Source organism: Hyperoodon ampullatus (assembly GCF_949752795.1).
Source record: "Hyperoodon ampullatus genome assembly, chromosome: 14".
Taxonomy (NCBI): Eukaryota; Metazoa; Chordata; class Mammalia; order Artiodactyla; family Ziphiidae; genus Hyperoodon; species Hyperoodon ampullatus.
The window spans coordinates 39,321,293-39,339,524 of record NC_136927.1 but is presented as its reverse complement, the minus strand read 5'-3'; the positions used below and the strand labels follow the sequence as shown (position 1 = coordinate 39,339,524).

General features: G+C 42.9%; 2 protein-coding genes across 2 annotated transcripts in view; one reads left to right on the top strand and one right to left on the bottom strand.

Moving 5' to 3' along the window:
• Nucleotides 1-18,232, top strand: part of COG7 (component of oligomeric golgi complex 7) — a gene marked incomplete at its 5' end in the record, with an annotated part of 86,736 nt that overhangs the window by 56,682 nt on the left and 11,822 nt on the right. The window contains 2 exons of the mRNA XM_079719616.1: nt 6,296-6,379; nt 10,004-10,118. Of these exons, the coding sequence (XP_079575742.1) occupies nt 6,296-6,379; nt 10,004-10,118 (199 nt within the window). The remainder of the gene's footprint in view (nt 1-6,295; nt 6,380-10,003; nt 10,119-18,232) is intronic.
• Nucleotides 16,703-17,125, bottom strand: LOC307063911 (large ribosomal subunit protein eL32-like; the record flags this gene model as incomplete). The annotated part of the gene is made up of 1 exon (XM_079720259.1): nt 16,703-17,125. The coding sequence occupies exon 1, from the start codon at nt 17,108-17,110 to the stop codon at nt 16,703-16,705; it is 408 nt and encodes a 135-aa protein (XP_079576385.1). The 5' UTR covers nt 17,111-17,125.

The following is an 18,232-nucleotide window of genomic DNA, read 5'->3' as shown; positions in this document are numbered from 1 at the left end:
TAGAGCCCATGCTCCACAACAAGAGAAGCCACCACAATGAGAAGCCCGCGCACTGCAACAAAGAGTAGCCCTCGCTCGCCGCAACTAGAGAAAGGCCGCACGCAGCGACGAAGACCCAACGCGGCCAAAACAAAACAAAACAGTAAAGATGGTCTTTTGGGAAAGATCCAGTTATGGGCTTTTACTAACCAAGAGATCCTTTAAGGAAGTCCTTTGCTTTTTGCCGCCCTCTGGAAAGCATACTAGGCCGGGAGCCAAGGGCCACTCGCTTTATTCACCGTATGATCTGGTTACGTCTGTGCGAAATGCCGTGAGATCTACTCCAACTAGATTTTGCACGTCTGGCCTGGCTGGGGCAGGGCTGTGTGTGGGGTTGGTGTGGTGTGGGGCCCCTGCTGTCACATCCTAGTGGAAGTGCTGTCGATGGAGCTGTACCGGGCACCGCCCATGCGTGGTCTTGTTGGGTCACATGGCTGAGGCTGTTACCTCCTCTGTGAGCCTCATCTCCTTATCTTTAAAATGGGGATACAGTAATTCTCACCATATGGGCGTGTGAGGATTAAGTGAGATTGTGTATATGATAGAATTTAGCACAGCCCCTGTCACAGAGTAGATGCTTAATACGTGGTGGTTTTCTTTTTTTCTGTGATTCTCAAGAGTAATGACAGTTTTTAAAAATAGAAATTACATATATTCATTTTCAGAAATTCAAGCAATATAGGAAAGTACAAAGAAAAAAAGCAGTAAACCCTTCAAAGTCCCAACGTCCAGAACTCATCAAGCCAGACATCTCTTCCTGCCCACTCACATGTTGAAGGCTGGACGGGCATTGGTAGGGAAATGATCCATAGGAAGAAATGGAATTGTGCTACACATGCTGTTTTTCAAAAAAACATAAAATATATACAATATAAATGTTATTTGAATTTAACTAGAAAAAGAAGATAAACGAAACCAAAGGAATGGTTGAACTTGAGATAATAGTTTCTTCACCATGAAAGATATCAGTTCCCAGAAGATCTCTTCAAGATTAAGAAAGAAAGATTATGAAAACTACAATGGGAGTCGTTGGTTTTTGTTAATCATGTTTCTGTTTTAGATAGATATTGACATTGATTCGCCTGCCCTGAAAGCCGCTGGGATTAGCATTCCTCACATCTCTCATCTTCCTTCCCCCACCTCCCCGGTTTGGTTGTTTTTATTATTTTTATTTTGTCAGAGGTTGAAGTCTTGACCTTCTGTTCTGAAACCTTCATTCTGCCAGTTGTTTAGTCTTCTCCACTGAGCCCAGCTCGTGCTTCCCGCCCCCGGCCTTTCCCCTCTACGTCTGCGTTCCACGCCCATTGTTCTGCCCCGGTCCTTGGTCGCCTGGTCTCGCCTTCTCATTCAGGCCTCACCACGACGGCTCGGGCGCTGGGAATGGACGCAGGCAGCTTTGGCAATTAGGAGGAATTCTCCCAGAGTGCCAGCGTGAAAGCACACAACACAAAGGCGAACAGTTTGGCCTTAAGGATTTGAAAATTAAACCCTGGTCATTAAATGTTTGTTTTTAATGTTTGCTGGTAAATTGTATTGCTCTTGTACATTACAAGAATATAAACCAACACTATATTCCCTTTCAAAATAGATGGTTGAAGTTTACCTGTGTTACCTGGTGACAGATGGTTAGAAAAGGCCCTTTGAAGGAAATTTTAAATTCAAACATAATCTGCATCATTTCCCTATTGACCCTCTTCAGGTCCACCCTCTCTGCCTGCTTTTTCAGGCCCTGCCTCATCAGTCCACTCTGTCTCGCCCTTATTCGAAAGTACTTTTCCACTCTGGCCCTTCTTTCCCTCTGCCCTCCTCCCATCACTTCCGACTTCGCTCCTCCCGCGTCCTCTGTGAAGCCTTCCCAGGGCCTGCAGCCCACGGTGCTGGTCCTTTCGATGCACTCTGGTGATGTGCTCTTTCCCCACAACTCAGCCCTTGCTCCTGGCCTCCCCTTCTCGGCCTCACTGACCCTCACCACCTCTGCTCCCTCCCTGTGCCCCTCTGTGCCAGGACTTCACCACCAGGTTGTATTGTTCCTTCTTTTTAAATCTGTCTCTGTCTGTTTCCATGGCCACTGCCCTGGTTTGGGTTCTCGTCATCTCTGAATTGTTTCTCGAGCCTTTCATCTTCCTCTCCGCCCACAGCGCTTCTCAGAGTTGGTGCATGAATCTTCCTAAAGCATCGCTCTGCTTTTGTCTCTCCGCATTCAGATCCCTTGCTTGGCTCCCCCCAGTCAGTGCGATTGTCTATTTTAAACAACTTTTTACTATGGAAATTTTCATACATATGCACGAGTAGAGGGAAGAGTGTAATAAACTCTGTGTCCTCATCACCCTGTTTCATCAGTGATCAACTCCTGGCCGTTCTGTTTCATATATACCCCTTATCTAAAATAAGAACTCTAAAAATAATCACAATACCATAATCACCCTTAAAGAATACAATTAAAAATAAACACATGGGACCTAATGAAACTTAAAAGCTTTTGCACAGCAAAGGAAACCATAAACAAGACCAAAAGACAACCCTCAGAATGGGAGAAAGTATTTGCAAATGAAGCAACTGACAAAGGATTAATCTCCAAAATTTATAAGCAGCTCATGCAGCTCAATAACAAAAAAACAAACAACCCAATCCAAAAATGGGCAGAAGACCTAAATAGACATTTCTCCACAGAAGATATACCGACTGCCAACAAACACATGAAAGGATGCTCAACATCTTTACTCATTAGAGAAATGCAAATCAAAACTACAATGAGATATCATCTCACACCAGTCAGAATGGCCATCATCAAAAAATCTAGAAACAATAAATGCTGGAGAGGGTGTGGAAAAAGGGAACACTCTTGCACTGCTGGTGGGAATGTGAATTGGTACAGCCACTATGGAGAACGCTATGGAGGTTCCTTAAAAAACTACAAATAGAACTACCATATGACCCAGCAATCCCACTACTGGGCATATACCCTGAGAAAACCATAATTCAAAAAGAGACATGTACCAAAATGTTCATAGCAGCCCTATTTACAATAGCCCAGAGATGGAAACAACGTAAGTGTCCATCATCGGATGAATGGGTAAAGAAGATGTGGCACATATATACAATGGAATATTACTCAGCCATAAAAAGAAATGAAATTGAGCTATTTGTAATGAGGTGGATGGACCTAGAGTCTGTCATACAGAGTGAAGTAAGTCAGAAAGAGAAAGACAAATACTGTATGCTGACACATATATATGGAATTTAAGGAAAAAAAATGTCATGAAGAACATAGGGGTAAGACAGGAATAAAGACACAGACCTACTAGAGAATGGACTTGAGGATATGGGGAGGGGGAAGGGTAAGCTGTGACAAAGTGAAAGAGCGGCATGGACATATATACACTACCAAACGTAAGGTAGATAGCTAGTGGGAAGTAGCCGCATAGCACAGGGAGATCAGCTCGGTGCTTTGTGACCGCCTGGAGGGGTGGGATAGGGAGGGTGGGAGGGAGACGCAAAAGGGAGGGGATATGGGAACATATGTATATGTATAACTGATTAAATTTGTTATAAAGCAAAAAATAAAAAAAATAATAATTCCTTAGGGCTTCCCTGGTGGCGCAGTGGTTGAGAGTCCGCCTGCCGATGCAGGGGACACGGGTTCGTGCCCCAGTCCGGGAGGATCCCACATGCCACGGAGCGGCTGGGCCCGTGAGCCATGGCTGCTGAGCCTGCGCGTCCGGAGCCTGTCCTCCGCAACGGGAGAGGCCACAACAGTGAGAGGCCCGCGTACAGCAAAAAAAAAAAAAAAATTCCTTAATACCATCAGTGTTCAAATTTCCAGTTGTCTTATAAATGTCATGATTTAACTGTTTGAATCAGGATCCAGATTAGTTCTGCACATTGGGATTGGTGGATGTGTGATGTGTCATTTATGTCTCTTTTGAACTCTACAGGTTACCTTTCCATCTCTCTCTCTTTCTCTGCCTCCCTCCCTCCCTCCTTCCCTCCCTCTTCTCTCTCTCTCTCTCTTTCATTTTCCCTTTTCTTTATTAAAAATTTTATTTATTTATTTATTTATTTTTGGCTGTGTTGGGTCTTTGTTGCTGCACACGGGCTTTCTCTAGTTGCGGTGAGCGGGGGCTACTCTTCGTTGCAGTGTGCGGGCTTCTCATTGCGGCGGCTTCTCTTGAGGCGGAGCACAGGCTCTTGGCGCCCGGGCTTCAGGAGTTGTGGCACGAGCGCTTAGTTGCTCAGCGGCATGTGGGATCTTCCCGGACCAGGGCTCGAACCTGTGTCCCCTGTACTGGCAGGCAGATTCTTAAGCACTGTGCCACCAGGGAAGCCCCGTCATTTTCCCTTTTCTTAGCCTGGTGTTCACAGCTGTGCATTCTCTTTCTAGCCTTCCCTCTCTGCACCTCATGCATCCTGTGGCTGGCCCCTTCTCTAGCCACCCTAGGTTCTTGCTCCTCTGAACTCTTACTGTATAAAACCTGACTGAGAACTTCTGCCACTGAGAACTCTTGAAGTGGAAGCCTGTGTGTGTGTGTGTGTGTGTGTGTAGGTGTAGGGGGTATAGGGTGGGAGTGTGTCAGGGGTCTTGGTTCCCCAAGGAGAGCAAGAACCAAGATTGCCAATTCTTTGTCTCCTCCCTACAAAGCCTGGCACAGGGTGCTATACAGCATGGGCACTCGGTGCACATGCATGATCGGCGTGTTCCTTCCCCGTGGGGTGGGAGTTACCAAAAGAGGATTCTCAAAAAACAGCAAGGAGGGCTTCCCTGGTGGCACAGTGGTTAAGAATCCACCTGCTAATGCAGGGGATTCGGGTTCGATCCCTGGTCCGGGAAGATCCCACATGCCACGGAGCAACTGAGCCTGTGTACCACAACTACTGAGGCTGTGCTCTAGAGCCCACGAGCCACAACTACTGAGCCTGCGTGCCACAACTACTGAAGTCCATGCGCCTAGAGCCCGTGCTCTGCAACAAGAGAAGCCACTGCAATGAGAAGCCTGCGCACAGCAACGAAGAGTAGCCCCCGCTCAACACAACTAGAGAAAGCCCACGCACAGCAACAAAGACCTAACACAGCCAAAAATAAAAACAAATAAATAAATACATTTATAAAAAAAACAACAAGGAGTTTAGAAAACTATAGAGGCAGGGGTGGGGAAGAAAAGTCTTCGTCTAGAGCAGGAAAATTAGAGTCGAGTTGGTGCTAGAGAGTGTGGGGAGGACGGCTGAGGCTTGGCCTGGGCCGGGATCCCAGGGGTGGACACGGTCATGACATTCCCGGAAAGCTCCTTAAAGGATCAAGCAACCAGATCGGGCATCAGGTGGCTGCAGAGAGCAGCTACCACGTGACCTTGGGAGTCACTCCAGGAGTCCAGCCAGAAAGGGCCTTGTTTTCCAGGCTGGCCTTAGGGTGACTCAGGTAAGAATTAAGCAACTAGATTTCTGTGGAAAGCTCTGCCATGCTGACAATTAACCACATGTGTGCTGGTAATTGGCCTAACTCTGTAGGGGAGGCCGGGAAGGCTCCCACAGTGACGTCATAGTCCCATTGAATGATGAAAGAAGACGTGTTGGTGCTGCAGGTCTCCAGACAGGGGGTCCTGAAGAGGACAAAGGAGCTGTTGGTGGGGTTTGGAGGCTCCTTCTCATCCCTTTCCCTTTGAGTTCTGAATCAGTTGAGACATAGATGCAGAAAGCAGGTGGAATAAAAGCAGCACCTTTAACTTAGTAAAGCAGTGTTGGTGAATGTGGTTTGGATATTCCTGCAACCAGACAGGGCTTCCAATTCACGTATGGTCTCTGTGGAGGATTTTAGGGGGTCCTGGTCTCTTCAGAGTGCTGGCTGATGACCCGGGAGTTAGTGAGGCTACCTGTGCCAGCAGCTGTTAACCGGTTGCCCTCACCCTGTAGAGGAACTCAGAACAAGAATATCCAACTCTTCCTTTCACGTTTTGAGCAGGTAAACACAGACGGGATCGGTTCCCATCGAATAGTTAAGTGGAGAAGGTGGGATTTCCTGCTTTATGGATCTGAAAGGATGCAGAGAGAGAGAGGATTACTTCCTCTGTGGCAGGCTTCAAGGTGATGCCGTAAAGAAGAGAAATCCCTGGTCTGCCGCGTGGTGATGATTCCAAAGGCCAGCTCTGAGCAAAGATAGTTCCTGTGGTGATGCTGCGTTCTTCATGCAGTTTCCAGCACGTGGTGCTTGCGCGTGCTGCCTGGGTGCTGTGACATTGACTGTTTCCTCTCCTTCCTCCCCTAGAGCTGGAACACCGCCGGCATTGGAGAAACCCTGACCGATGACCTGCCCACCTTCAGTCTCACTCCTCTCGAGTACATCAGCAATGTAAGAGCCTCTGTGTGCTTTTCTCTGCGCTGATCACAGCATCTGAGACCTTGTCTTGTCTGGCCCTTCTGGGTAAAGTGGTCCTTGCTGCATCGGTTCTGTCTGGACCTTTGCTTTTGGATAGTCTCCATCCATATCCAGGACTTTAAGGAAATGCGGTTGATTTCCTTAAATCAGCTGATGAAACACATGCTGATTCCAAAGCCTAACACATTCCCACCCCTCCCCCATCCCTCTCAATATGAGGTGTGGCCAGTGCCTGAGGGCATCAGAGTGTGAGTCCAGCTCCATTGCTCTTAAATGTCAGTGAGCATAAGAAATGCTGTACAGGAATGATAGACCCCAACTGTGTCTTTCTCACACTATGGGGGAGTTCTGCAATTTTCAGGGGTGATTTTGAGATAGGTGATTTCTGCCTTGAGCTCTCACTTTAGAACCCACACCTGTGTAAGTTATGACTGTTGTAATAGATATGAAGGAATTTTTATTTTTTATTTTTTATTTTTTTGCGGTACGTGGGCCTCACACTGTTGTGGCCTCTCCTGTTGCGGAGCACAGGCTCCAGACGTGCGGGCTCAGCAGCCATGGCTCACGGGCCCAGCCGCTCTGCGGCATGCGGGATCTTCCCGGACCGGGGCACGAACCCGTGTCCCCTGCATCGGCAGGCGGACTCTCAACCACTGCGCCACCAGGGAAGCCCTATTTTATTTTTAAAAATATTTATTTATTTTGGCTGCGCTGGGTCTTAGTTGCAGCATGCGGGATCTTTAGTTGTGACATGTGGGCTCTTAGTTGTGGCATGTGGGCTCCTTAGTTGCAGCATGCGAACTCTTAGTTGCAGCATGCATGCGGAATCTAGTTCCCCGACCAGGGATCGAACCCGGGCCCCCTGCATTGGGAGCGTGGAGTCTTACCCACTGGACCACCAGGGAGGCCCCTGCAAAGGAATTTTAGAAGTAAATATTGCACAGTTAGAGGAGGTGTGTGTGATCCCACTCGTGAGCAGCAAGGAGGATGGCTTTCCTCTGTCTCTTCACTGAGCAAGTCCAAAACGGCAGTTGTTTTCCTCTGTTTTTCAGGGCATTATTCAATACCCTGGACGGATGGAACTAAAAATGTTGGTTGGTCTTTACAACCAATGAGAATAATCTTATTTTTAGAACTGAGACATGTGTATTGCAGTCGAAATTGATTCCAGAAACGATGTTGCTTAGAAGGAACTCGAGAGGCTATCCAGTTGATTTGAAACACAGAGGAGTAAGGAAGGTGAGGGGGCGTTTTCAGGCCAGGGCTCTTTCCCACCGGCTGCCGCTCATCAGCCCCCAGGTAGGCATCGTCCTCATGAGGTCATCTCCTGATGACCTCAGCTCAGGAAATGAGTATCTACTGAGCACGTACTGTGTGCAGGGGCAGTGCTAGGCTCTTATTGGTGCCATGAGATAGTGTGCAGTATAGACTGAATTTTAGCTTAACAACAACTTTGTGAGCTGGTTGGTGGCAGCCGTGTTTTGCGGTCAGAAGCACCAGGGCTCTGGGGGATGGGAGTGGGGCAGGGAAGCCACTCATTCAGCAGTCGCTCTGTTAGGATGCCTGGTGCTTTATGTGTGTCTCACGCATATTAGTTTCATCTTTGCCACAGCCCTCTGAAGTAAGTATGAGATCACTCTCATTTCAGAGATGGCGAAACCAAGGCCCGGACAGATTAAGTAAGTTGCCCAACGTCACACAGTGGTAGAGCCAGAACTCAAACCCAGGTCCTTCTGACCACAGAGCTATTCATTTTTCCTGAGTCACTGCGCTTACCCAGCCAGGATATCAAGGAGTATTTATTGAATAGGGGAGAATAGCAGACAAATATCTACAGGTGTGATGTTGAGCATCCCTTCCCACATGGATTTCCAAGAAATAAACATAGACAGAACTCCCAAGAAAAGCTTGGCATTGTGGAATCTCTCTAGGAACCACAGCAATCCCCACAGTCTAAGGCCAATTAATTCAAGTTTGAGATGTCAGATTATTGAAAATATGCACCTAACCGATGCTTTGCCTCGCTGGTGAATGCCCTCACCCACGCAGAACTGTGTGAGCATTATAAGGGGATGAAATAGGAGAAAATCCTTTGAAGAAATAAAACAACATAGATGCAAGGCATATCAATGATGATTCTTTATTTCAAGTAAAACTGGGTTTGTGGATTTAGCCAAGAGGTGATGGCTACGGATGAAAGGGGTACCAAATACAGGAATATGCCTGTGGTCTCTGCACATAGTAGGTATTCAGGAAGTGCTTGCTGAGTGGAATTACAGCGGAGAAATTCTAACCCCAGAAGTCAGCCTCCTTCCCTTCCTCCAGCCTTGGGGAAAAATGATGAATTTGTTGCCATTTCAAGCTGAAATGTACAGTGGTTGTGGTTATTAGTGACATAAGTGACCACTTGTCTAGTTTGAGTGAAAGACACTCAAACTAGAGTGTTTTACTTACTAAGTAAATGAAAGGAAAAGGTGCTGATTTTTTTCATTTTACCATCTATGTACATAGCGCTTTAAAGGGAGACCAAACACAATTTTTTGTTAGCACGATGGGCCACATTAAGTGTTTGGAGATGAAGGTGTGATCATCCTGTAGTCCTCTGGGCTGGTAGATTTTGGGAGTCTGTCTTAACTTCTGGACATGTGCTACCGTATAGGTGTATGTAAGGCCAGATCGAGAAGATCTTTCTCTAATAGTCCTTGGACTTTTAGCTTGCAGAATCAGTATCAACTCTAAGTTGGAATGAATGTGTGAAATCAGTATGGAGCCAAAAAAATCAACAACAGGCTCCAATACCTTTTTAAGAAGATATATATTACGTTGTCATAACCTGAAAATCAACCTCATTTTGAAGTGACACATACACTTACCTTAAAATACTAAACAGTTGTGAGTTGTAATAGAAATAGGTGTCTAAAATGTATCCATGATGACAGTCATGTATATCTGACAAACACATGACAAATCCTGAATTACTCATGGGCTCATCCCAAATGTCGTGTAACCCTGCCTTTGCGATTCCTCACCAACCAAGAAGGTTTATTTTCTAGAGTTTGTATTATGAAAACATATAGTTTTCCCTCCAGATTAATTTATAATTATAAACTGCTTTTTTCCCCAACAAAATTCCTTCCTTCGCCTGGTTAAATCACTTAGAAGGAAGAAACCCAGATCCAAATCCAGAAGACAGGATTGAAATTCTTACTTGACCATGCACTTGTTGACATTAGCATCTTACTGGTTTTTCATCTATGAACAGTAATAATGACTTATATTTACACAAGTGCTTTAAATTTTACAAAGCACTCCAGTATCCATTACTCATTTGAGGTAGAGCTCGCACTGAATGCATTCCAAAAAACTGAGGCCATGAGTGAGAAGGATGAATCCATGATCTATGTGCAAACTACCGGTGACTTTTTTTCAGGTGTTGCCTCACCAGTATTACCACACACTGGAAAGATCAGACCTGGAGCTGCTGCAAGGTCTTGCAGTTTTGTCTGTCCACCATTTGCCTTCACATAAATGTACTGCATGAAATAATTACCGCCGCATGTATCAACATTGGGCTGACAGTGCTTTCTTTTGTTTCAGATTGGGCAGTATATCATGTCCCTCCCCCTGAACCTTGAGCCATTCGTGACTCAGGAGGACTCAGCCCTAGAGCTGGCTTTGCACGCTGGAAAGCTGCCGTTTCCTCCTGAGCAAGGTAAGAGAGACCTGCAGGAAAGAGAGCGGCGGGCTTGGATGTGATCTCATGCCCCTTGTAGCATCTTACCGTCATCATACCCGTCCTCCACACTCGCACTGAAATAGTTGTCAAAGTGTACAGTCGTGACTGAGAAAGATTGGGGTTCTCTTTTTGCACCCTCTGAGGGACCTCTGCGGGACAGAGTGGATTAGGGAAGGCTCACTGTATGCAGGGCATCCCTGGGGAACTCCCCCAGTGCCGTCAGTTGGGAGGTGGTGGCAGGTGGGCCTGGGGTCGTAGGCATTCATTGGTGATAGAAGGGAGGTCACAGGGCAAGGGACCCGCCAGGTGTTTTCTCTCTCTTTGCTCCCCCTCTGTGTGGACCACCTGTCAAGTAAAGTGGCACCTCATAAGAAGAGTTTTTCTTGTCAAGACAAAAATAAACTCTTCAGTGTAGAGGTTAACACTTCTGTCCAAATGCCTCTGGCTGTAGCGAGCTTCCAACTCCCCAAGGCTCGTGGGTCTCTAAACTGGCAAGGTAAAAAAATACAGTACGTTAGCACTTTTCCTTTTTGTCATTGTCTGGGCCTGACAGATTGAACAGGGACCACATACTCTGATCCAAAATCATCTTATCCCTAACATTGGGCATTATAGGCCTCCCTCTGCAATACTGAATAGACAGAAAAAAAATCACTTGGTATATAAAGGATTCAGCAGCTCAAGAGAAGGTAGTGCACTGAAAATAAAATCACATCGAAAGGTTAAAAATAAAGGGTTGCTAAAAGACATCTCATGTAAATTCAAATAAAAAGAAAACAAGATGACTGCATCACTATTAAAGAAGTTGAATCAAATCAAAAGATAATAAATGAGACTAAATGATTCCTTATGTCAATAACAGGTGGATTCCACAGTGAACCTGTAGTAGTCAGGTACCCTTATGTGGCCAGTAACACAACACTGAAGTATATAAAGAAGAAGCTGGCAGACAAAACCACATTAGTACTGAGAAAATCTTGTACCTCTCGTTTAGGCTTTGACAGATCAAAAAGGAAAATTAACGAGAAGAAAAGAGGAATTGTTCCGTATAATAAGCACATTTGATTGAATCAATATGTCAAGATTTTTGTCCCACAGAGAATAGACATAGTTGTCAAATTTCCATAAACTGTTTGCAAAAGTAATACAGAGAAAATCTCCATAAGTTTCATAGGATTATATATATTAATGGTACTTATATAATTTTTGAAAAAAAATTCTATTTAAAATTCAAATTTAAAATGTGAAACCTGCTAAGCTAAACTATGAGTGAATATTAATTAATCTTCGTGATAGGGAAGGGAAGACTTTTTTGAAATGAAAGATAGAAACTGTAAAGGAGGGGACTTCCCTGGTGGTCCAGTGGCTAAGATTCCGCGCTCCCAGTGCAGGGGGCCCAGGTTTGATCCCTGGTCAGGGAACTAGGTCCCACCTGCCACAACTAAAGATCCCGCGTGCTGCAACTAAGACCCGGTGCAGCCAAATAAATAAACAAATAAATATTAAAAAAAAAAAAAAGAAACTGTAAAGGAAATTGAAAGATAAATGATAAACTGGAAAAAAATAGCAACATATATGATAGATGATGGTTAATATCCTCATTTTATAAAAGTTCTTACAAGTCAGTAAGAAAAAAATGAACACCCACGGAAAAATAAGTAAACAACATGAAGGCATCAAATAAGCTAAAGCTAAAACATATAAAGAAATTTTTTTTTTTTTTGCGGTATGTGGGCCTCTCACTGTTGTGGCCTCTCCCGTTGCGGAGCACAGGCTCCGGACGCGCAGGCTCAGCAGCCATGGCTCACGGGCCCAGCCGCTCCGCGGCATGTGGGATCCTCCAGGACCGGGGCACAAACCCGTGTCCCCTGCATCAGCAGGTGGACTGTCAACCACTGCGCCACCAGGGAAGCCCTAAAGAAATGTTTTAACTTTAGTAATCCTCAAAGAGCTGCAAATGAAAGTAGGATAGATCATTTTACAGCCTATCAAATTGACTATATATACATGCATATATTTTATTTTATTTATTTATTTTTAAAATAAATAAATAAATTAGTTAATTAATTAAAAGCAAGATACAAAATAATACATACAATATTATTTATGTTTTGAAAGAGGCCCACCCTCTGTATTTCTCTACATACATATGCACCTAAAAGCATTGAAAACAGGTCTGGCAGAACATGTACCAAACTGATATCAGTGGCCACCTCTGGGCGGGGAAGTGGCAGGAGAGATGTACAGTATGGTTAGTTTTTACTCATGATATTTCTGTACTGTCTGAAATTTTTAAATTAGAATATATTTCTCTATTGTATGTTAAAAATATATGTAAACTAAAATGCTAGTAATAGTTATTGAAGGGTGATGAGTTTATTAAATTCAATTTTTCTATGTATATATTTATTGATATAATATTAATATGTAATATATTAGTTTCAGGTATGCACCATAATACTCTGATATATGTATACGCTACAAAGTGACCCCCACAAGAAGTCTAGTTACCATCTGTCGCCATACAGTGGACCCCCTTCACCCTTTTTGCCTCCTCCCTTAATTCTCTTCCCCTGTGATAACCACCAATCTGTTCTCTGTATCTATGAGTTTTGTTTTGTTTCATTTGTTCGTTTGTTTTGATTTTCAGATTCCATATATAAGTGAAATCATACAGTATTGGTCTTTCTCTGACTGACTTATTTCACTTAGCATAATACCCTCAAGGTCCATCCATGTTGTTGAAATTGGCAAGATTTCTCTCTTTTTTATGGCTGAATAGTATTCCATTGTGTATATGTACCACATCTTATTTATCCATTCATCCATTGATGGACTCTTAGGTTGTTTCCATATCTTGGCTATTGTAAATAATGCTGTGATGAACACAGGGGTGTGTATGTCCTTTTGAATTAGTGTTTTTGTTTTCTTTGGATAAATACCCAGAAGTGGAATATCTGGGTCATATGGTAGTTCTATTTTTAATTTTTTGAGGGACCTCCATACTGTTTTCCATAGTGGCTGCAGTAATTTACATTCCCACCAACAGTGTATGATGAGGGTTCCTTTCTTTCTACAACCAAAACTTGTTATTTCTTGTCTTGTTGATAGTAGCCGTTCTGACAGGTGTGAGATGATACTTCATAGTGGTTTTGTTTAACATCTCCCTGATTATTACTGATGTTGAGCATCTTTTAGTGTGCCTGTTGGCCATCTGTATGTCTTCTTTGGAAAAATGTCCATTCAGCTCCTCTGCCCATTTATTTAATCAGATTGTTGTTTTTTGTTATTGAGTTGTATGAGTTCTTTATATATTTTGGATATTAGCCCCTTATTGATTATATGATTTGCAAATACAGTAGTGCCCCCTTATCCACAGGGGATGTGTTCCAAGACTGCCAATGGATGCCTGAAACTATGGATAGTACTGAACCCTGTATATACTGTGTTTTCTCATATACTAATGGGTGGGTGGTATATACAGTAACAATACACTGGACAAAGGGATGACTCATGTCCCAGGCGGGACAGGGTGGGGCAGGGTGGGACAGGGTGAGATTTCATCATGCTACTTAATGCATTTTAAAGCTTGCTATATGGATTGGTTTTTTTCTGGAATTTTCCATTTACTATTTTTGGACTGTAGTTAACTTTAGGTAACTGAAACCTCAAAAAGCAAAACCACAGATAAGGGGGGACTACTGTATCTTCTTCCATTCACTAGGTTGCCTTTTTGTTCTGTTGATGGTTTCCTTTGCTGTACAGGAGCTTTTTACTTATTTATTTTAAATATTTATTCACTTTATTTATTTATTTTTGGCTGTGTTGGGTCTTCGTTGCTGTGTGTGGGCTTTCTGTAGTTGTGGCAACTGGGGGCTACTCTTCGTTGAAGTGTGCGGGCTTCTCATTGCGGTGGCTTCTCTTGTTGTGGAGCCCAGGCTCTAGGCACATGGGCTTCAGTAGTTGTGGCTCATGGGCTCTAGAGCACAGGCTCAGTAGTTGTGGCACATGGGCTTAGTTGCTCCGCGGCATGTGGGATCATCCTGGACCAGGGCGCGAACCCGTGTCCCCTGCATTGGCAGGTGGATTCTTAACCACTGCACTGCCAGGGAAGCCCCCAGGAGCTTTTTAGTTTGATGTAGTTCATTTGTTTATTTTTTCTTTTGTTGCCATTGCCTCTGGAGTCAGATCCAAAAAAATATTGCTAAGAACAATGTCAAGGAGCTTACTGCCTAGGTATTTTATGGTTTTTGGTTTTACATTCAAGTCTTTAATCCATTTTGAGTTAATTTTTGTATATGATGTAAGACAGTGGTCCAGTTTCATTCTTTTGCATGTGGTTGTCCAGTTTTGCCAACACCGTTTATTGAAGAGGCTGTCCTGTCCACTTTGTATATTTTTGCTTCCTTTGTCACAAATTAATTGACCATATATGTGTGGGTTTATTTCTGGGCTCTGTAATCTGTTCCATTGATCTATGTGTTTTTATGCCAATACCATACCATTTTGATTACTATAGCTTTGTAATATAGTTTGAAATCAGGGAGTGTGATATCTCCAGCTTTGTCCTTCTTTCTCAAGACTGCTTTGGTTATTTAGGGTCTTTTGTGGTTCCATACAAATCTTATAATTTTTTGTTCTAATTCTGTGAAAAATGCCATTGAAATTTTGATAGGGATTGCACTGAATCTGTAGCTTGCTTTGGGTAGTACAGACATTTTAACAATATTAATTCTTCCAGTCCATGACCATGGAATATCTGTTCATTTATTTGTGTCTTTTTAAATTTCTTCCATCCGTGTCTTACAGTTTTCAGTATACAGGTGGTTCACTTCCTTGGTTAAATTTACCCCTGGGTATTTTTTCTTTTTGATGCAATTGTAAATGGGATTGCTTTGCTGATTTCCCTTTCTGATAGTTTGTTATTAGTGTACAGAAACCCAGTCATTATTCTGTATATTGATTTTATATCCTGCAACTTTACTGAATTCATTTATTAGTTCTAAGAGTTTTTTGCTGGAGTCTTTTAATGTTTTCTATATGTAGAATCGTGTCATCTGCAAATAGTGATGGTTTTACTTCTTCCTTTCCTATTTGGATGCCTTTTATTTCTTTTTCTCGCCTAATTACCATGATTAGGACTACCAACACTAAGTTGAATAAAAGTGGCAAGAGTGGGCATCCTTGTCTTGTTTCTGATCTTAGAGGAGAAACTTTCAGCTTTTCATCAGTGAGTATGATGTTAGTTGTGGGTTTGTCATATATGGCCCTTATTATGTTGAGGTACTCACTCTATACTTACTTTGTTGAGAGTTTTTATCATAAATGGATGTTGAATTTTGTCAAATGTCAAATTTTGTCAAATGTCAATTGAGATGATCCTATGATTTTTATCCTTCATTTTGTCAATGTTGTATATCGCATTGATTTGTGAATATTGTATCCCTGGGATAAATCCCACTTGATCATGGTGTATGATCTTTTTAATGTATCATTGAATTTCATTTGCTAATATATATATATATATATGTTTCACACTTTAGAATCCAAAATGCTTTATTTCTCATTGGCAGTGATAAATCAGAAATGTGTATTATTTTTGCAGAGGCAGGTGAGTGGGGTAGGGAATTAGATGTAATGTTTTTTTCTAATCCCAAAACGCTTAACGTAGCAAACTGAGAGACAGGAAAGCACAAATGAAAAAATACAAACCACGTTTCATGTCCCCCCATCGAGATGTAACCAGGTGGCTTGTGAACACGTCCTTTCTAGTTTTTAGTACCAAGGACACAGAAACATTAAGCGACAGGCCAAAGAATTTTCTGCTATCCCAGGTTAATAAAGGACAGATCCTAAACTGTTACTGTTTTCTCCGCACAATTCCTCTACTCAGTAGTCAAAAGACTATCAGAATGCTTCCCACGTCAATTCAAAGAAGTCACACAATGACCAACAATTTACTCAAACGTTTCTGACTGAGTTTTGAACAGGAGCCAATCTGTAAGACATTTATCTACTGAACTAAGGGCCTTAAATCCAATCTTGTGCTATAGAGTACCACATGCCCTGTTCCATGTGACCTGTGCTGCCAGTTAATACCATGTGGCCTCTTAGCCTCATAAAACAGCTGAATTCTAGGTACTGTTGACTAAGGTCTAGGACTGTAGTTGAAAAGGAAACTTGATTGTCCTCAATCTTCACAAGAACCACACAGGGTAATTCCTAACTTTATAAAGTGAGGCTAAAAATGACTACTTGCTCCAAGATGCAAGGTCCTTCAACCAGGGGTCTCAGAACCTACCGTGGTCTGAGGGCCACATCTTCCCGAGCCCACCTGGAGCTGACCAAGGCTGCTCTGGGCGCCTGAGGCCTGGGCCCCATGAAGGAGGGATCATGTATCCTTTACAAACGCCTTCCAAACAGAAGGTTCCACAGAGCACGAACAGGCAAAAGAGCAATCTCTGTGACAAGCTGTCAAACAAACTGAAGAGTAAAACCAAGGGGGAAATGCCAGATGGCTGTTTTACAGTTTTATTAAATAAAGCGTGCACACGAGCTGACTATTCATTTTCTTCGCTGTGCGGCGTGGCGTTGGGATTGGTGACTCTGATGGCCAACTGGGCTGCTCTCTCCACAATGGCTTTGCGGTTCTTGGAGGAGACGTTGTGCGCAATCTCAGCACAGTAAGACTTGTTGCACATCAGCAGCACTTCAAGCTCCTTGACGTTGTGGACCAGGAACTTCTGGAAGCCACTGGGCAGCATGTGCTTTGTTTTCTTCTTACTCCCGTAACCGATGTTGGGCATCAAGATCTGGCCCTTGAATCTCCTGTGCACCCTGTTGTCAGTGCCTCTGGGTTTCCGCCAGTTCCGCTTAATTTTGACATATCGGTCTGGCTGATGCCAGATGAACTTCTTGGTCCTCTTTTTGACGATCTTGGGCTTCACAAGGGGTCTGAGGGCAGCCATGATGCCGAGTAGGAGACGGTGGCCACCTCCGTAGGCAGCACCGAGGAAGAGAGGGGAAGGTAGCGTGCGAGGCTGATGGGACTTCCTCGTTTGCTGATATTTTGTTGAGAATTTTTGCATCTATGTTCACCAGGGATATTGGCCTGTAGTTTTATTTTTTTGTGGTGTCTTTTCTGGTTTTGGTATCAGAGTAATGCTGTTCTTATAAATTAAGTTTGGAAATGTTTCCCCCTCTTCAATTTTTTGGAAGAGTTTGAGATGGATATGTATTAAATCTTCTTTGAATGTTTGGTAGAATTCACCAGTGAAGCTGTGTTGTCCTGGACTTATGTTTGTTGGGAGGTTTTTGATTACTGATTCAATCTCCTTTCTAGTAATTGGTCTATTCAGATTTTCTATTTCTTCATGAGTCAGTCTTAGAAGATTGTATGTTTCTAGGAAGTTATCCATTTCTTCTATGTTATCCAGTTTTTTGGTGTATAATTGTTCATAGTAGTCTTTTATGATCCTTTGTATTTCTGTGGTATCATTCTCCTCTTTTCATTTCTGCTTTTATTTATTTGAGCCTTCTCTCTTTTTTTCTTGGTGAGTCTAGCTAAAGGTTTGTCAATTTTGTTTATCCTTTCAAAGAACCAGCTCTTAGTTTTATTGATCTTTTCTGTTGTTTTTTAGTCTCTATTTCATTTATTTCCATTTTCATCTTTATTATTTACTTCCTTCTACTAACTTTGGGCTTCATTTCTTCTTCTTTTTTCTAGCTCTTTTAGGTGTTAAGTTAGATTATTTATTTGAAAAATTTCTTGTTTCTTGAGGTAGGTCTGTATTGTTTTGAACTTCCTGCTTAGAACTGCTTTTGCTGCATTCTATAGATTGGGGTGGTTGTACTTCCATTTTCATTTGTTTCAAGGTATTTTTGATTTCCCTTATGATTTCTTCATTGACCCATTGGTTGTTCAGTAGCATGTTGTTTAATCTCCACATATTTGTGATTTTTCCAGTCTTCTTCTTGATTTCTAGTGTCATACCATTATAATTGGAAAAGATGCTTGATATGGTTTCAGTCTTCTTAAATTTATTGACTTGTTTTGGGGCCTAACATGTGATCTGTCCTGGAGAATGTTC